Source organism: Vipera ursinii (assembly GCF_947247035.1).
Source record: "Vipera ursinii genome assembly, chromosome: 9".
NCBI classification, from domain to species: Eukaryota; Metazoa; Chordata; class Lepidosauria; order Squamata; family Viperidae; genus Vipera; species Vipera ursinii.
The window spans coordinates 24681023-24699384 of NC_139523.1; the positions used below are offsets into that span (position 1 = coordinate 24681023).

Sequence of the window (18362 nt, forward strand, 5' to 3'; positions counted from 1 at the left end):
GGCCCTTCACCAAAAATCAAAAGCAGAAGAAAAGTCTGCAGAATTCAGGGCCACCAGCAAAAAAAAAAAAACCCACCCCGACAGGAAAACAAGGAAGGCTGCCAGGAACTCAGATGAGATCCTGGGGGGATATTAAAAACTTGGGAGGGGTGAGGAGGGGGCTTGTCTGGCAGGCAAAGGAAAATAAGACTGGGGCCAGGCCTTCCCCCTCCAGCCCAGGACAATCACCATGAACATTTTATTTATACAGCCCTATTTTTTAAACGCAGGTGGTCCTCAACTTACAACAGCCAGTTTAGTGATCACACCGGCACTGAAAAAAGAGGTTTAGGGCCGTTTTCCCCACTTACGACCGTTGCAGCACCCCAGGGTCACCTGATCAAAATACAACTGACTCATATTTACAACGGTCGCAGCGTCCCGGGGTCACACGATTCCCCTTTTGCGACCTTCTGACAAGCAAAATCAAGGGGCAAGAAGCCAGATTCACTTAACGACCGTGTGACTAGTGTAGCAAGGGCAAGTGGTTCAATTAACAACAGTGGTAAAAAAGATTGCAAAATGGGGCAAAACTCAGTTTACGACCATCTCGCTCAAAACAGGGACCGCCCGTATCGTGGGCTGCCCAGAGCTGACTTGCGCGAGATGGGTGGCCAATAAACTGGAAACATGAACAAACACGCAAACACACCTTTTGCCCTGCTCTGAACCCCAAGACCGACTGGCCCCCCCTCCCCAGCCGGAGGAGCCGAGAGATGTCCCACTGCACCTCTGGAACTCGCCTCACCTGTTGAACTCGTAAATGTCCTCGATGTTGCAAAACAAAGCACCGACTTGATCCGGTTTCAGGGACACCTGTCTGCAGTCGAAAATGCAGCCCAGGTAATTCTGTGCAGGAAGAAAAGGGGGGGCATCTCCCCATTAAGGCACAGCAACCTGCAAATTCTACAAGAGTTCTTGGGCGGTCTGGGAGGAAAGGCAGATGCGCGCGCGCACACACACACACACACACACACAAAGGCTGGGTTTCTGAATGGAGGGGGTGGGGCTGGTGGAACAGCACAGTTTTTGTAAGCTGTTCTTTCTCCCCCAGCCTGGCCCACCTCACAGGGCTGTTGCAAGGGCAGACAAAGAATTATGCCATTTTAGACCAATGGTGCTCAACCTTGGCAGCTTTAAGATGGGCGGACTTCAGATTGTCAATTTCCAGGAACTGAGGCACTGCAGCCAAGCCCAGAAAGGATGGGGCTGCTTTCAAGAGTTGCAGTCAGGAGATACATGCTTGTATGCTCCAAAGCTCCTTTGTGAGGCACAAAGTTCCCCCCCGCCCTCTCCCCTCCCCCTCTTACCTCCACGATGCTCCTGAGATCTCGGACGTAAGCCTGCTCGGTTTCCACAATCTCCAGCACCACCCGGTCCAGATGGGACAGCTTGATCCGGCGTTCTTTGGCCCGGCCGGGCCCTGGAGCCCAGCCGCAGCATTGCTGCCTGTCTCCTGGGGTGTCAGCCAGCCGGTCCAGCAGCGCTACGGGGGTCAGGTCCAGGCTGATGTCGCTGCCGTTTTGCTGGGAGTAAGGGCCTGAAGGGCAGCCCCCCAGCGCCACACTGCTGCCGAAAGCACTGGAGCCGTCCTGCAAAGAGGCGGAGGACGCCGAAGAGCTGAGGCTGACGGGGCGGTCACTGTCCGAGCAGACGGTGTTCACGGAGGTGCAGCTGCCCAGAATGGGGTCCGACGCCATCTTGGTCCCGATTCCCGCCAGCGAGGAGGTGGAGGAGGGCCTGGGGGCTGCTGGGCAGGAGAGGAAGTAACAGGGTCTGCAGTCGCTTCCCCAAAAGACCCCCAACCTTTCAGCCACTAGTGCAAGGGGCCCCCTTAGAGGTGGGGAGGGCAGCTGGTTCCCCCTCCTTGGCTCTTTTTACTCTTAAAACAATAAAAAAATTCTGCTTCCTGCCTCTGCACACCCTTTGTGGGTTTTTCTCACCTTTCAAAGCTGTGGTTTCTCTCGCAAGGCCTGCTGGGAGGCGCAGTGTGCAAAGAAAGGGACCCCCCCTCCCACCCTGCCCTTTCTCTGCTCTCCACCTCCCGTCAAAGCTTTGTAATTGGGGGGGGAGGAAAGTAGGGTTTGCAACGGTCACAATAGCAATCCACAAACCCTGGAATCTGAGCCCAGATTTGGGGAGGGGTTCTCTTCCCCCCTCCCATGGGGACACCCAAGGTCTTCTCCCTTTTCCAGGTGTCTGGGTGAATGCAACAGGGGCGCGGACTCACCTGGGCTGCCTCTTTCCTTGGTGCTGCCCCAGTGGGCTCCTTCGGGCATGGTGAGGCTGGGGTCCCTGGGCTCTTCTCCTGGGAAGGAGAGTTACAAACATGTTGCTGTGTTGTACAGCACAAAGAGAGCCTGTCACGGAGATTTCCTAGCTGTGATGAACGAAGTAAAACATTATATTTGCACCTTAGACGTACATTTGCAATCTTCCTGATAAGAGTTCAGATTTATAGTCTATGTTTGGCATTTTAACCCAGTGTTCCTTTTTTTACTGAAATAGGCTGCGAATGTGCCACACAATAAATAAATAAACGTTGTGTTGCTCCAATTGTGTATACAGAGAGGCACACATACACACACACTTGTGGCAACTAGAGTTTTCTGGATGGTGTGCAACAAAAGAATCCATTGAAGGCTCTGAATGGAAGAGAGAAAAACTGCTGGGCATCGGATCTCCTGGCTGGGTCTGCTGGCACCCCTGGCTCAGGCACGAAGGGGCAGGAGAGCCGCCACACGCCCACCAGCCTCCAGGAGGAGTCAGGGGCAGCTTTGCCCACCCTCCCGCCAACCCTGGAGGCCTAGAAGACCCTCCTGCTCCCCAGACTGGCCAAAGGGCCACTGAAAGGACAGCAGTGAGTGGCTGGTTAGCCCTTGTGCTATCGGCACCTGAATGTCTGGGTCCCAGCCCTGCACATCTTTTCAGTGAGGACCCACTGCTGCCAGTTGTGCAGACAAGCCACCTTGGTGCCAGCCCTGTAGGCAAACCAGCTTGGTGCCAGATGTGCAGACAAACCACCTTGGTGCCAGCTGTGCAGGCAAACCAGCTTGGTGCCAGGTGTGCAGGCAAACCAGCTTGGTGCCAGCCCTGCAGGCAAACCAGCTGACAAGCCAAGTCAATGGGAAGCCAGATTCGCTTAACAACCATGCTGCAAATGTAACGACTGCAGTGATTCACTTAACAACTGCAGCAAAGAAGGTCATAAAATGGGACAAAACTCACTTAAGAAATGTCTCACTTAGCAACGAAAACTTTGGGCTCATTTCCGGTTGTACCTGTCTTGTACCTCGCAGTTCTCAACGGTTTCCCCTTCATTTATCTTATCTTACAAAAGCTTCGGGGTGGAATCCTGGCTAAAATGCAGGCCCCCTTGGTGGCCCTCCAGACCAGATACCAACTTCTTGATTCATCAGCCCGGGCCAAAAATACCCTCGTCGGCCAGGGGGTTGTCTTCGAGGGATGTCTGAGTTGTGTTTGTGTTTTAATATTGTCTCATCTTGCTCTCAGCTGGCCGGAGTGTGGGAAAAGGATCAGGCTACTGATTTACATGAAATAAATTGTACCCCAAGGCACAAGTGTTTTTTTTCCATTTCCCAACATTAAAAATAAGCCAAAACAAAAAAGACATTAGTCTCTTTGCTACACAAACCCTCTTCCTCAGCTCTTCCCCTCCTCCTCCTGCAGCCGTCTTCCAAAAGTGGGACAGGATAGCTCACATCTCAGCATCCTCAGCCCCCCCAAACTTTTCTTACCAGCCAAACTGGTCCTTCCTGGACCTTCACTACTACACCCTGCTAGGGTTCCAGTAGAAGAGAGTCTCTGTGGCCCAGGATTGAATTTTGGGGTCCTTGGTGCCCTCTGAGCTTAGCAGTTTCCTTGCAGACATTTCATGACCCAACTAGGTAACAGCATCAGTGCTAGGAGAGAATGGGGTTTGCGAGGAGGAGGAGGAGGAATGTTGGGTCCTTGATGGTCTTCTCACAGGCGTTTCATCACCCAACTAGGGAACATCATCAGTGCAAGGGAGAATGGGCTTGCTCCTTGGGGGTCTGTCCATATGTTGCAATCTCACAACCCATGGACAGACTTGACCATAGTTTCCCCTGGGAAACCGTGAGCATCCTAGACTAAGCTAAATCCAAAACATACACAGGGAAGGGCTGGAAGCTTGGCATTCAGACAAATCTGCCAACAATAGCCGCATAGAGATAAATCACATTTACACACCATTCTAAAGAGATATTTTAAAAGCTCAGAAGGAAATAAAAAGACCAGAATACATCCTCTCCAGCAGCCCACACCCAGATTAATCAAAGCGAAAATCACACCTCCACCAATCCTGGCAAGGCAAGTCAGTTGTGTATAAATGGGTGGGTTCAAAACAAGCCAAGATGGCAGTCAACTTTTCAGCGGAGTTTAATTGCCTGCAGATGAGTAGCCTCCCTGAACTTCTGAGAAATAAACCCAGCCGGCCCAAGGAGCACTGAAAAACAGTATTACAGAGTTGGAAGGGACCTTGGAGGTCTTCTAGTCCAGCCCCCTGCTCAAGCAGGAAACCTTATACCATTCTAGACAAATGGTTGTCCAGTCTCTTCTTGAAAACTTCCAGTGTTGGAGCATTCACAACTTCTGGAGGCAGGTTGTTCCACTGGTTAACTGTTCTCACTGTCAGGAAATTTCCCCTTAGTTCCAGGTTGATTAGTTTCCATCCATTGCTTCTTCTCCTGCCTTCAGAGGCTTTGGAGAATAAGTTGAGCCCCCCACCCCCTTCTTTGTGGCAACCCCTCAAATATTGTAAAATGCTATCGTGTCTCTCCTAGTCCTTCTCTTCATTAAACTAGACACACCCAATTCCAGTCCCTTATATGTTTTAGCCTCCAGTCCCCTGATCATCTTTGTTGCTCTTCTCTGCACCCTTTCTAGAGTCTCGACATCTTTTTAATATCGCAGCAACCAAACCCTAAGTGGGGAAAGATGAAGAAATAAAGCAAAGTGGTGCAGGATCCTTAAAAGGGTGTGTGTGTGTGTGTGTGTGTGTGTGTGTGTGTGTGTGTCTGTCTGTGGCTGGGACCCCAAAGAAGAAGAAAGGAAGGTTTGAAGGGGGGAAAAAACCCCACGAGACTTTTGCAACCTTGGCCAGGCATCTGGCTCCAGGCTCTGTCCAAACGTTAGCATTGGAGGAGGGGGCAAGGAAGCCCCCTTCACCCTGGGCCCTGCTTGCAAGAAGCTACATGAAGCAGGGAAAAAGCTCCTTAAAGGCAGCTGAGAGAGAAGAGGAGACGAGGAGGAGGAGGAACACCATCGTGTGTGAAATGCTTGAGAAAAAGCTGTTAGTTTGCTTTTGAATTTGGCGTTGAGCTGGGCAAAGGGGACATTCCGACATTCCTCTGACCAGCAGCTGGTGGGGGAAGCCTTGGCCAACTCAGAGAAAGGAAGGAGTCAGGAGGACTCTCTTGGGAAGAGCAAAGGCTGAGGGTGAGATGGGTGGGGTGGAAATTAAGATGCATTGTGGTCCTTTCCCTCCCATTTAAAGGCCCTGCGTTTGCAAAGGAAGGGGGCCTTTCTGGTCAAGCTGGAAGCGCCCCCCCCCCCCCCCGGACTGTCCTTTGCCTCCTTGGCGACTGGGCTGGGCAACGTCCTCCCCTAACTTCCGGAAGACGCCAGCTCTGTTGGGAAGGAAAGAGGATCATTTTTCTTCTGGACAATGTCCTCTTGAGTTTCTCTGCTTTGGGGGCCTCATCCAGGGAATCCTTTGCCAGGATTTGCTCTTCAGAACATGCAGGGCGGTCTAATCCTTGCTCTAGAGCCAGGATCTCCAAACGTGGCAACTTTTAAGACTTGTGGGCTTCAATTCCCGGAATTCTCCAGCCGGCCATTTCTGTTTCTTTTGTCCTGCCCCCTAGAGAGGAGAGATTGTAGAGGAAGGGATGTGAGAGAATAAGTAAGCCACCAGGGGGGTCCGCATTCGTGTCAAGGAATTCTGGGAGTTGAAGTCCACAGTTGAGGGTGGAAAGCAGCTTGCTTTGGTAGAGCTTCAGCAATGTTTCTTCCAGAAGATGGCCCTGTCCCACATCTGTTGGACTCCTGAAGCCTCCAAGCTGGAGACTCCTCCAGTGGTGTAAATTATCTTCTGCGTGACAGATGCCTTCGGTGGCTTAACCTCTCCAAACAGGAGCAGGAAGCAGAGATCTCCTTCAGCTAGAAGTAAGTCATGTGTACGCTAACATCCAGAATGCGGTGCCTGGCTGTCCAAACCTTTGACTTCCCTGGGCCACACTCCAGTTAGTGTATATAAATAATGTTACTTTATTTTTTTAGGTTTATTATATTTTGTGGGGCTGCATTACTGGATGTCCAGGACCACATGCAGTCCACGGGCCACAGGTTGGACGCACCTGCTTCTGGCCTAGAAACCAGGAGACTATGAGTTCTAGTATCACCACAGCATGAAAACTAGCTGGGTGACTTTGGGCCAATCATCAGGTGATGGTGACTTCTAGTCTCACATAAGGCATGAAAGCAGGCTGGGCAACTCTGGACTAATCACCAGGAGACGGTGAGTTCTAGTCCTACCTTAGGAACGAAAGCCAGCTGGGTGGCCTTGGGCCAGTCGCTCTTTCTTAGCCCAACCCACCTCACAGGGTTGTTGTTATTGGGAAGACAGCAGGAGGAAGGAATATTATGCATGTTACTCATTTATTACTCATTCAAGTAATAAAGGCAGGATAAAAATCTAATTTTAAAAAATCCCTCAGCTACCCAAGGGCTCCTACCTGGGCCGACATGGGGGCCCTGCTGGGGAAGAGACTTTGACCGCTGCATTTATCCCAGGAATCCCAGAGTTGGAAAGGTGCCGCCCTCCCTCGTCCCTGGGGCTCAGGGACTCGTGCAGAGGGCTGCAGGGAAAGCGTGAGTCAGGGGCCTGGCACGAGGGGGCTGCAACAGAAGTAGGATGTAAGTCCTGGGAATTCTTTCCTCCTTTTTCCTTTGCGTGGGCCAGACCCCATCTGGAGTCTGGTTTGGGGTGCCACGCTTCCAGGAAGAATCACAGGAAGGGGGTCGGAGGGGGAGAATTAGGGGCCGGGAAAGAAGAACAGCGACTGAAAGGCAGTGCTGGGAGAAGAGCAGGCCCAGGAGGAATAGAACAGGCTCCTTTCAACCCTCTGCAAACGCTGCACACAAAACAAGGGGGAAGAAATGAAAGAAAAAGGCGCCAACGGCCTTTCCCCCCCCCTTTCCCTCTTCACGTTATTTTTTTTCCTTCCCCCCCCTCCTACCTTTCTATTACCTTCTTGAGTTTCTCTTTGCATTTTACATTTTGATAAACCAATACAATTTTGAAAATAAAAGGTGCAAGGGTGAAAAAATGCCAGTGGAGATTCTCAATCCTCCAGGCCACGGTTGTCCCAAATGTGCAGGCACTCCTTGACTTACGACAGTCCACTTCGTAACTGTTCAAAGTTACAACAGAACTGGAAAAAAATGATTTATGACCGTTTTTCATACTTCCGACCGTTGCAGCGTCCCCACGGTCACGTAATTTGCATTCAGATGCTTGACAACTGACTCACATTTATGACGGTCGCCATGTCCTGGGGGTCGCGTGATCCCCTTTTGTGATCTTCTGACAAGCAACATCCATGGGGAAGCCAGATTCACTTAACGACCGTGCTACTAATTTAAGAACTGCAGTGATTCACTCGTCAACAGATGTGTCAAGAAAAGTCATAAAATGGGGCAAGCCCCACTTAAAAGGTCTCACTTAGCCACATAAATTTTGGGCTTAGCTGAGGTCATGACTTGATGACTCCCCGTACTTTTTTCCCCAAAAGGCAACTGGACTTTCTTGGGGGGGGGGTTTTCTTCGAAAACTTTTTGCTTCTCATCCAAGTAGCTTCCTCCATTCGAAGAAAAAAACCCTAGTTGCCTTTTGGGGGGGGGGGAAACAATAACAGAAGCAGATCCTTGGGACCTACAGGGTGAAAAGTTGCTCTCTCCAATTCCGGAGAAGGGGGAGAGTGGAATTAACGGAAACAAAGGCAGGTTCTGTTCTTATCCTAGTAGGAAAAGCCACTGGACAGTGGGATGTGTGACCGCCAGAGGTGATGGGCTCCCTTCGCTGACCGCCTTCAAGCAGAATTTTCCATCTGGATTCCTGCATGGAGCAGATGTGGAATTCAGGGCTCTGCAGGAGCCAGAAGAAATTCCCGCTCCATGGAAGAGGTCCTTATTTTAAAAAGGACCCCATTCTTTCCCCATTTCAGTGCCCCCCCCCCAGAGGTGTTGCTGTTCCTCTTCCAGAATTCCCAGGCTGGACCATTCAGGGTGAAATTTGAACCTGGGGCTTTCCAGCTTTTCGAGAAGGAAGAGGAAGAGGGGGCAGTAACAAAGGAAGAAAAACCCGCTGTGGAAGGAGGAGAAAGACGGGCCTGGATTAGTTGAGAAACAAAAAAAATATCTCCCATGTCAGCTGGGATCAAGTGGAAAGACAGGAATCTCACAGGAATTTCTGCCTTTGGAATCCAGGAGCTGCCAAGACTCCACTCAGGATCCAAATGCAGCTGCTGCATTCCTATTTTTCCCCCCCAAGTGGGACAATAAAAGGGGCACCTCCGACATTTTCCCTACCACCCTTTCAAGCCAGTCACAGAATTTCTACTGCAGCACTGATGATGTTACCTAGCTGGGTCATGAAACGTCTGCAAGAAAACAACCAAGCTCAGAGAGCATCAAGGAGCCCACAGTCCTCCTCCTCCTCCTCCTCCTCCTCCTCCTCCTCCTCCTCCTCCCTGCAAACTCTCCTCCTTCTAGCACTGACGGTGTTACCTAGCTGGGTGATGAAACGTCTGCAAGAAAACCACCAAGCTCAGAGAGCACCAAGGACTCCTCATTTTAACCAGAAGCTACAAATATTCTCCTTTATTTTGAGAATCAATTGAACAACACAAGAGAACCAAACGATTTTTGAAAGAAGGTTCTGGAAGATCCCTGTCCAAAGCCTTGCTCCTCGTCCCAGTGGCCGGTTGTTCCACAGGCAGCATGACCTGGGATGAATGGACCTTCAGTTGAAATGGAAAGGAAAAGATACGAGCACCCCAAATCCAATCTCTAACTGGGAGCAACCTCCAGTTCCACAGCCTGTTTTGGAACAGAGTGGTGTGTTCCAGTATTTGTGGGGCTGCCCCAAAGAAGAGAGAGGGGATCAAGCTCTTCTCCAAAGCCCCTGAAGGCCGGACAAGAAGCAACAAATGGAAGCCAATCAAGGAGAGAAGCCACCGGGAACTAAGGAAGAATTTTTCTGGCAGTGAGAACAATTAACCAGTGGAACTGCTTGCCACCAGAAACACGGGTGCTTTCCAAAACAGACTGAACAACTATTTGTCTAGAATGGGATACGGTGAGGGTGTTCAACCTTGGGAACTTTTAAGACTTGTGGACTTCAACTCCCAGAATTCCCCAGCCAGCACGGGGAAAAGTTAGAAGAGACAGAAGACAGTTGTGGTTGTAAGGTGAGGACTGCCTCTACCTCTGAGTCCCTGCAGACTTCAGGGCCTTTTAGGGAAACTTTGACAAGAAAGGCTTCGGTCCTAGACCCAGAGTTGCAAGCAAGCCCCTTGCCAGCCCCCCAGCATCAAGCGTGCCAAAGGGTGGGGGGGTCTGGAGGAGGAGGAGGAGGAGGAAAGTAAGGAAAGCTTGCCCGAAGGGGGTGGGCTGCCTGGTGGTCCTGCCCCCTTTCGGCTTCTGTGGAGCCCACCTGGCAGCAGCCGCCACCCCCTCTTCCAAATTCCAGGTTTCGCCACACCCCTTCAGCCCCCTTCGCCACTCTCCACGCCTCTTCCTGCCAGTCAGTTGGGTCTCTTTGTTTCCCAGCCCCCCTCACCCCCATCAGCCGGCACCCCAAGAAGCCCAGAAAGGGTCAGCCTGTTCTCAGGCACCGCGTGCCCCCTCTTTCCCTCCCCACTGAAAATCAAATCCTGTCCACCGGCAAAAGTGAAGGAAGCCATGCAACAAGCAACCCCTGGACTTAAGGCAGAGAGAGATCCCCCCCAGTCTTCAGGGCCACTCAAGCCCCCTCCCCCAAAAAAACAACAACAAACCAATCCATGCAACGAAGCAGCAATTCCCCAGGACCTGTCCTAAAAGCGATCCCTTCCCCAGAAACTCTTCTGAAATCCCAGGAAGAAAGAATCTTTGCTGGAGGAGGGAAACCAGGGCACGATCACGGTTAGCTCCCCAAGGATTGCAACTCCAGCAAAGTGCCTCCTTTCCTTTAATTTTCGTAGCCTGAATCCCCCTCATGGTTGTTTCTTGGAACAATGGCTGGGGGAGGAAGGGGGGGAGGAAGGGTCATGCCTTTAACCAGGATCCTTTCATTCCCATTCTTGCAAAACTGGGCCCAACTTTCTCACTCTGGATTCCCCAGCAGGAACCTTCCCAAGCAGGGCGCCTGCAGCAGGGACGGTCAAGACCTGCCTTCCTCCCCCTCCCCAGGGCAAGAGCCTGATTCAGAGCCCCCCCCTTCTCCCAAGCAAGCCCCAAGTGAGTTACACAAAGCTGATTTACAGAAAGCCCGGATGGGGCTGCAGCCAAGAAGTTGTGCAGAAATAGGATGGCAGGCAGACTTTTTGCAAAAAAACAAAAACAAAAAAACAACCCAAGAACAAAACCAGCAGGATTGCACCTGAGCTCCAGGGTCTACAGATAGTCCTCGACTTATAATCATTCGTTTAGTGACCGTTAGAAGTTAAGGCACTGAAAAAAGTGTCTTTTATAACCATTTTTCACACTTATGACCACTGCAGTATCCCTGGGGTCACGGGATCAAAATCTGGACATTGGCATGTATTTATGACGGTCGCCGTGTCCCCTGGGGTCACGTGCCCCCTTTTGCGACCTTCTGACAAGCAAAGTCAATGGGGAAGGTAGATTCACTTAGCAACAGTGTGACTAAACTAACTGCAGCGATTCACTTCACAACTGTGGCCAGCAAGGTCGTAAAATGGGACAAACCTCACTTAACAACTGTCTCACTTGGCAACAGAAATTTTGGGCTCATTTGTGGCCGTAAGCCGAGGACTGCCTGTATTTTCAGCCCCGAAGTCCATTTCTAGCAGCTGCCAACACTGTGCTCTTGACTGGGTGTAAATCTTCAGGTGGGTTTCCAAAAACTAGGCCCACAGAGGGATGCCGGGCCAGGCCACATTGTGGATAGGAGTCAGTTCTTGGGAATCCTGATTCGGGAGGAATCCCCTCCGCTCAAAGGCCCAGCGAACCTTCTTTCCTGAGGGGCAAAACCCATCCTAACCTCCTCCTTCTTGGCCGCCCAGGAGCAGAGACACCCAGCCAAGGGCCCAGAATGTGGGGTGTTTCTTGGAGCACCCATAAACACCTCTTCCTTCCCCCAGAGGCCCAGGCAGGTCCATCTAGGGCAGGCAGTACCACCTCAGCTAGCCTTACAATTAAATGCCACCCATCTTGAAGGGGAAGAAGATCTCTCCTCTTAGTAAGCGCCCCCCCCCAGTCCTGGATCCACAAAGGAAGGGAAGCAGCCCCCTGGGAAGGTCCCAAACTATTCCCCCCCCCAAGGGATTCCGGGGGAAGAGATGGCTTTGAAACTTCTCCCATCCCTTCTCTGCACCACGCATCCAAGTGGACCCTCCCCAAACCTTCAGAGAAGTCCGGCCAACTTACTCCCCCAGCAGGAGCAAAGCTCGCGCGCGGATCGGGCCCGTGGAAAATCCCTGCGCGGAGGGGGGCGGGCTTCTAAGGGAAATTACTCACCGTCCGGAGCGGGCTTGCAAAGGGGTCGGTGCCTCCGGGCAATCCTGAGCAAAGAAGTGGGGTGGGGTGGGGTGGGGAGGGGGCGGCAATCAGAAGAATTCGCCCCGCGGCTTCTCGGCCACACGCATCCCCGGAGGCGTCCGCCTAGAGCAGCCACGATCGGGGGGTTTAGCAAAGCCCGGGGAGGGGGCTCGGGGGTGCCGACCCCCGAGGCGGGCTCCCCTCCTCCGCCGCCGCTCCCAGCCGAAGCCTGGGTGGGGAAGGGGCGAAGGGAGACCCCCCCGCCTTCCTCCGCCTCTGCCGGGCTCACATCTTGCGGAGTTTGCCCCCTTTCTTCCCGAGGTCGGGAGAAGAGAGCCGGGGGAGCCGGGGGAGATTTGGGGGTGGGGTGGGGGGAAGGAGGGGTCCCGCGGATCTTCCCGACGGCTGCCGCCTAGACAAGGCGCGCAACAGATTCCAGCTGGCGGGCGGGGCGGGCGAGGGGGCGGGCGGCTTGAAAGGGAAGCGCTGCGAGCGGGGAGGGGGAGGGCAGAGGGATTCTCTCACACTCCCTTCTGCCAGACAGTTTCCTGTGGGTGGGTGGCGGGGGGGAGGCTTTAACTCCTTCCTCCCCAGCTCTGGGCTCCCGGTCCCCGAGAGGCATCACCGAGAACCAGGTTTATAAGCCTCCTTTGTTCGCAGGTAGAAACGAAGACCGGAAGGGCTAAGGCGGTGGAGGATGGGCTGCGAGGTCACTGGCGGGGCTGTGGGTTGCAGGGAGGCAGCCCCACCCGGCTCTCGGCTAAGATGCTCCCCCATTAGAATCAGAATCAAGATTGAAGGGACCTCGGAGGTCTTCTAGTCCTAGACCAGGGGTCTTCAAACCTGGCCCTTTTATGACTTGTGGACTTCCCAGAATTTCTCAGTCATAAAAGAGCCAAGGTTGCCTACCCCTGCTCTAGACTTTCTCTAGACAGCCCCAGAACAGAGCGCAGGGGGGGAGGAAGACACTGTCCCCCCTCCCCCAAATGGTCCTCTGGCTTAGAGGAGAGGCAGTGCTGGGCAAGCTCTACAAGCCACACACACACACACACAAAGCACTGTCTCTCACAAGTCACCTGGAACCTGGCTGGGATGGGGACCAAAGTCTTCACACACACACCCATCCCAAATGCAGACTTCTGTGTAGGATGGTTGAAACATGAAACACCCGCAATCGCAATCCTGCAATCGCAATCTGTGCAGCTTCCTGGCTCAGCTTCGGGAAAAGCCTGACCTGTTGGGGCAACTCAGCCTGTTGCGTTGCTTGGCCTCCGCTGTTTGGCGCCGAGGCAGAAAGCCGGGTTAATCCCAGGTTAATCGTGTGGGGTGAGGGTGGTTGGTGGGTGTGTTTGGCACCCCAAGAGAGCCTGGGTGGGAGAAGCCGGAATGGAGCAGCTGAGCATGTGCAGAGGGCATCTTCCCCAGTTCCCAACCATCTGCAGAAAAAGGAGGGGGGCAGTTGCAAAAATACCGTTAAGACGGCACTGAAAAAAGTGACTTGCGACCGTTTTTCACACTTGCGACTTGCAGCATCCCCATGGTCACGTGATAAAAATTCAAACCCTGGGCAACTGACTCACATTTATGACGGTTGCAGAGTTCCGGGGTTCTTGTGATCCCCTTTTGTGACCTTCTGACAAGCAAAGTCAACGGGGGGGGGGGGGGGGGAAGCCAGATTCACTTAACGACCGTGTGACTAACTTCACAGCTGCAGTGATTCAGTTAACTGTGGCAAGAAAGGTCATAAAATGGGGCAAAATCCATTTAACAACTGTCCCAGTTAGCAACAGAAATTTGGGGGCCAACTGTGGTCGTAAGTGGAGGCCTTCCGTGCCACATTGGGAGAATTTGAAGAGAATTGGGAATTTCACAGAAATTTCTCCGTCCAGTCCTTCTCCTGTCCTGGTCCCGGTTTGCTGCTTTCTGGGATTCTTCCTTTCCCTCTGCAGCCTTGGGAAGGCTATCCTGGGGGCCACCCCTCCCCGCAGACCCCAGGGCCCTCCCCGGCTTGGCTTCCGGCCTAGGCAAGCCCCCACCAGGTGCTCTCTGGGATCCGAGGGCAGGAAGGGGGAGAGGGGGCGGGGAGGGTCCTGGGTTTCTTGGCTGAGCTGGGGGAGGGGCCGAAAGGGTGGTCTTTCAGGTGGCTTTAATGATTAACAGGAGACTTCCCTGAGCCCCCAACTCCCTCCAAGGGGGAGGCTGGGGTCTGGCTGTGATGCAGTGAGGAAACCTTCGCAAGGCTCTTGTGGAAACAAAATCAGGGGGTCAGCCCCCCACCCCCACGCAGGTAATTTAGACCAAGGAAAGAGAGGAGGAGCAATTCAAACAGAGCTCTTTGCAACCCCCTGAATGTCTTGGGGGGGGCACCTGTTTGGAGAAACTGACACACACACACACCCTGCCCGCTTGGGCATTCAAAGTAATATTTTACCAGCTCAGGCCTGCACCAGCCAGGCAAGAGGAGTTCCCAGCCCGCTCGAAGGAAAGGAAAATAAATAGGATCCAGATGAGGAGGGAATGCACAGCCCAGTCCTCCACTGGCTTGTGCAACACACAGACACACAATGAAAACTCAGCAGGCCTCAAAGCGAAGGCACAGAAACCGGAGCCAAAGAGGGGAGGCTGCGATTCTGCCCATCTCCCTCCAGAGGGGGATTCTGGGAAACGAAAGGCGGGATAGGGGCTTCGCCTCTCCCATGATGCCCTCTCTGTCGATCAGCTGCAAAGTGCAACGGGGTGGGTGAGCAGGCAGCCCCCCCTCCCCTCCCCCCAGGTGCCGAACCAGGCAGAGAACAGCCTCTTTGTGGTGAGCTGGGAAAAGCCGCACTTTGCCAGCCAGCCGAGCGTCGCCAGGGCATCCTGGCTGGCACAGCCTCTCCCCACCCAGCACAAAGGGCCGATTCACCTTTCCTTGCCCGAAGAACAGGACGGGGCTGGCCAGTGGTTAGAGCAATGAGTCCTAAGCAGCAAGGAAGACAATGGGCAAGAAGGTTGGATCAGAATCCACAACCAGCAACCCAAGTCTGGGGGGGGGGGGGAATGATGGGGAGGGGTGTTGGGAGGGCTGAAGGGGGGGGAATGAAAGGTGTGATTTCTCCTCCAACCTCTCTGGGAAACAGAGCAAGACTCCATTCATCTAGGGCAGGGGTCTCCGATCTTGGCTACTTTTAAGACTTGTGGACTTCAACTCCCAGAATTCCTCAGCCAGCCATGTGCTTCCACTATTTGAGGGGCTGCCCCAGAGAAGAGGGGGTCAAGCTATTCTCCAAAGCAGCTGAAGGCAGGACAAGAAGCAACGGAGGGAAACTCATCAAGGAGAGAAGCAACCTGGAACTAAGGAGGAATTTCCTGACAGTGAAAACAATTAACCAGTGGAACAGCTGGCCACCAGAGGTTGTGGGTTTTCAAGAAGAGATTGGACACAGTCTGAAAAGGCATAGGAGGTTGGTCTAGAAGGCCTCCAAGGTCCCTTCCGACTCTGCTACTCTGGGACCGTTGGGGAGCGAAACCACTTCCAAGGAGGGCCAGCCGAGTTTGGGGGTTCAGGAGGCATGACGCAGAGAACAGAAGGCCGGCACCTCCAAAACCAGAGGCAGCAGCCTGTCTTGCACACTCCCCTGGTGTGTCATTGTGAAGTCACGCCCCAGGAATGCGCTGGGCCTGGTTTTCTGAAGCAATGACGCTTTGGAAAGAAAACCCGTGTTGGCCAAATCCTCAGGAGCCGAACGGGGTGGGGGTGGGGAATAGCAGCCGCTGGAGAGAAGGATGGAAGGACGGGGGGGGCACGTGGGTCACCTGGGGTCAGACATGCCACCCCCTTTGCTAATGACCCCAAACTGGCTCCTGCGCACCTGGCCCAATGCAGTAAGGACAATGACAATAAGGATAGCCTGGAGCCAGATGGGCCCCTCCTGGCCACCCTGTCCCCTTTCGCCCCCTTCTCTTTGCCCAAAGTTAGGGGGGAAAGGCCTGGGGGGGCACATCCGGCCAGGGGACCCTCCCTCAGCAAAGAGGATTCTGCTCGTGTTGCCACTGATCTTTTTCTCTCTCTTTTTCCTCTTTCTGCCTTTTAAAGGCAGGGCTCCCAGAGGCGGCTGGCGGTCAGATGACTCACTCCCGCCCCCCCCCCCCGCCCCGTGTCGTGGGAACCACAGGGGGGGCGGTGGAGGCGCTCACCCTCTCCCGGCCGCCCAGGAGCCTCCTTTTCCTGGAGGGGGGCAGCGGGGGGGGGGGGTTTGCACAAATCTGGGGCAAGACTCGGCACTCGCTCCCCGTAATGAGGCCCAGCCTTCCTCACGGGGGGGGGCTCAAATTGCCCCCCCAAGATACGTTCGGCTCATTTAATACCGAGAGTCCTTGACTCACCAGCACGACTGAGCCCGAAATTTCCGTTGCTAAGTGAGAAATTTGTTAAGGGAGTTTTGCCCCGTTTTAAGACCTGGCTTGCCACGGTTGTTAAGTGAATCGCTGCATTTGTTAAGATAGCAACATAGTCGTTAAGTGAATCTGGCTTCTTCCCCATCCCCTTTGCTTGTCAGAAGGTCGCAAAAGGGGACCACTTGATCCCGGGACTCTGCGGCCGTCATAAACAGGAAACATCCAGATGTAAGTCATGTGACCCTGGAGGGGACGCTGCCACGGGCATAAGTGTGAAAAATGGTCATAAATCACTTATTTCTGTGCTGTTGTATCTTTGATCACTAAACGAACTGTCGTAAGTCGAGGACCGCCTTCACAACACGAAGGAGCTACCTTATACAGGAAGTCCTCAACTTACAATCAGAAATCTAATAAAGACAAACAAATGAATAAACAACATCTAAAACTGCAGCAGGATCAAAAGTTTTGCAAAGTGACATTTTAATCCCGCCTCAGCCGACTCCTCTGTTCCCTCACCTCATAATGCAGTTGCTGTAGACATCACCTTTTTCTTTTTTTTCTCCCCCCCCCCTCTCTCTCCTTCCTTCCTTGCACACAAATTAAGAGTAGTTTTGCCCAACCTGATCCACCTACAGATTGTAGGATCCTGTTGGACTCTGTTAGGGCCAGAATCAAGTTTCTAGTCCATAAGAAGAAAATGGAAAAAAACAGATGGGAGGTGGAATTCTGCCCAGTAATTCTTCTTATGTGAGGTAGCACTTCCAAATAAAGGCAATTAAAATAACTTTTATTTTATTTTCTGCCATTCCTTTCCTCCTGGGTATGTGGAGCTTACTAGACAGCTGTGCTGCTCGTGGTGTTTGGATTTTAAATGGTTTGTGTTTTTTAAGGCTTTGATAATCTTCATTTAATATGGTTTTATGGACTGGTTGTATTCCGTTTATTGTATTTTGCTGAGGTTTTTCACTTTGTGAGCTGCCCAGAGCCAACATATATGAGATGATTGGCTCTAAAAATTGAATAAATACTTTTTTTAAAAAAAACACAAACTTAGATGGAGGAACTTTAGCTATGTGGCTAAAAAGCAACTTCCTTTTGAAGGCGATGAATTATTACAGCAGATAACAACAGAGACAGAACTTGGTCATTTAAATTATCTCCCCCCCACCCCCGCCCCCACCATTACCTGCTTCTTCCTCTGACAGGGTCAAGCCGGCTGGCCTGAGAAAAGCTGGGAGACGGCAGAGCAAATGTCTCTGTCAAGGTCGGCTCGCCATTTCCAAGTTTGGTCTGGAAAAAAAAAACAGTTTACAAGCCAAGAAATGAGAAGACCTCAAAGAAGAATATAAATAAAAGGGATTATTTTGGTCCGAGACTTGGCTCGGACGTGCTGACCCACGACAGGGGCTGGAATAAGGAAGGAGCCTAGACGACAGGAGGGCTCTGGGCTCTTCAGAGTTTGCAAGTCTCACCAAAGGATGCCCGGAGGTCATTTAGTCTGACCCCAGGCAGCTGCCCTCGGAGAACCATGGCAGCATCTGAAAGCCAAGGGGTGGATGCAGCCGAAGTCATCCGGAGGACTGAGAGATCTGGAGGGCACCGACTCTGGGGTGGGGAGAAAGCCGTGGGAAATTCCACAGGGAAAAAGGCAGTGGGAATGCAGGAAGGCCCAGCCTTGTGAATCTCACGAGCCAAGATCCAGGGGAAATATCCTAAGTTTTATTGCTAAACCAACATCACCACCATGGCAACGAGGAACAACAAGCACAATCATACAGCATCCACAGTGGAGATCTGCTGCGTAGGGGGGGGGGGAGAAAGACGGGCAGGATCAGGAGGGAGCGAGAGCCCCCTGGGAAGGAGCAGGACACACAGACACACAGACACACACTCCCCACACAGAGCATTAGAGGAGAGAAAGGAAAGGAAAGGAAAGGAAAGGAAAGGAAAGGAAAGGAAAGGAAAGGAAAGGAAAGGAAAGGAAAGGAAAGGAAAGGAAAGGAAAGGAGAAAGAAAGAAAGAAAGAAAGAAAGAAAGAAAGAAAGAAAGAAAGAAAGAAAGAGAAAGAAAGAAAGAAAAAGAAAGAAAGAAAGAAAGAAAGAAAGAAAGAAAGAAAGAAAGAAAGAAAGAGGAGG

General features: G+C 52.5%; 1 protein-coding gene across 1 annotated transcript in view; it reads right to left on the minus strand.

Moving 5' to 3' along the window:
- The window catches only part of PLEKHG2 (pleckstrin homology and RhoGEF domain containing G2), a 31938-nt gene extending 20038 nt beyond the window's left edge, over window positions 1-11900 (minus strand). The window contains exons 1-4 of the mRNA XM_083370156.1: window positions 11827-11900; window positions 2270-2347; window positions 1350-1786; window positions 788-888 (exon numbers count right to left, since the gene is read on the minus strand). Of these exons, the coding sequence (XP_083226282.1) occupies window positions 788-888; window positions 1350-1786; window positions 2270-2318 (587 nt within the window). The 5' untranslated portion in view covers window positions 2319-2347; window positions 11827-11900. The remainder of the gene's footprint in view (window positions 1-787; window positions 889-1349; window positions 1787-2269; window positions 2348-11826) is intronic.
- Between the last annotated feature and the right edge of the window lie 6462 nt (window positions 11901-18362).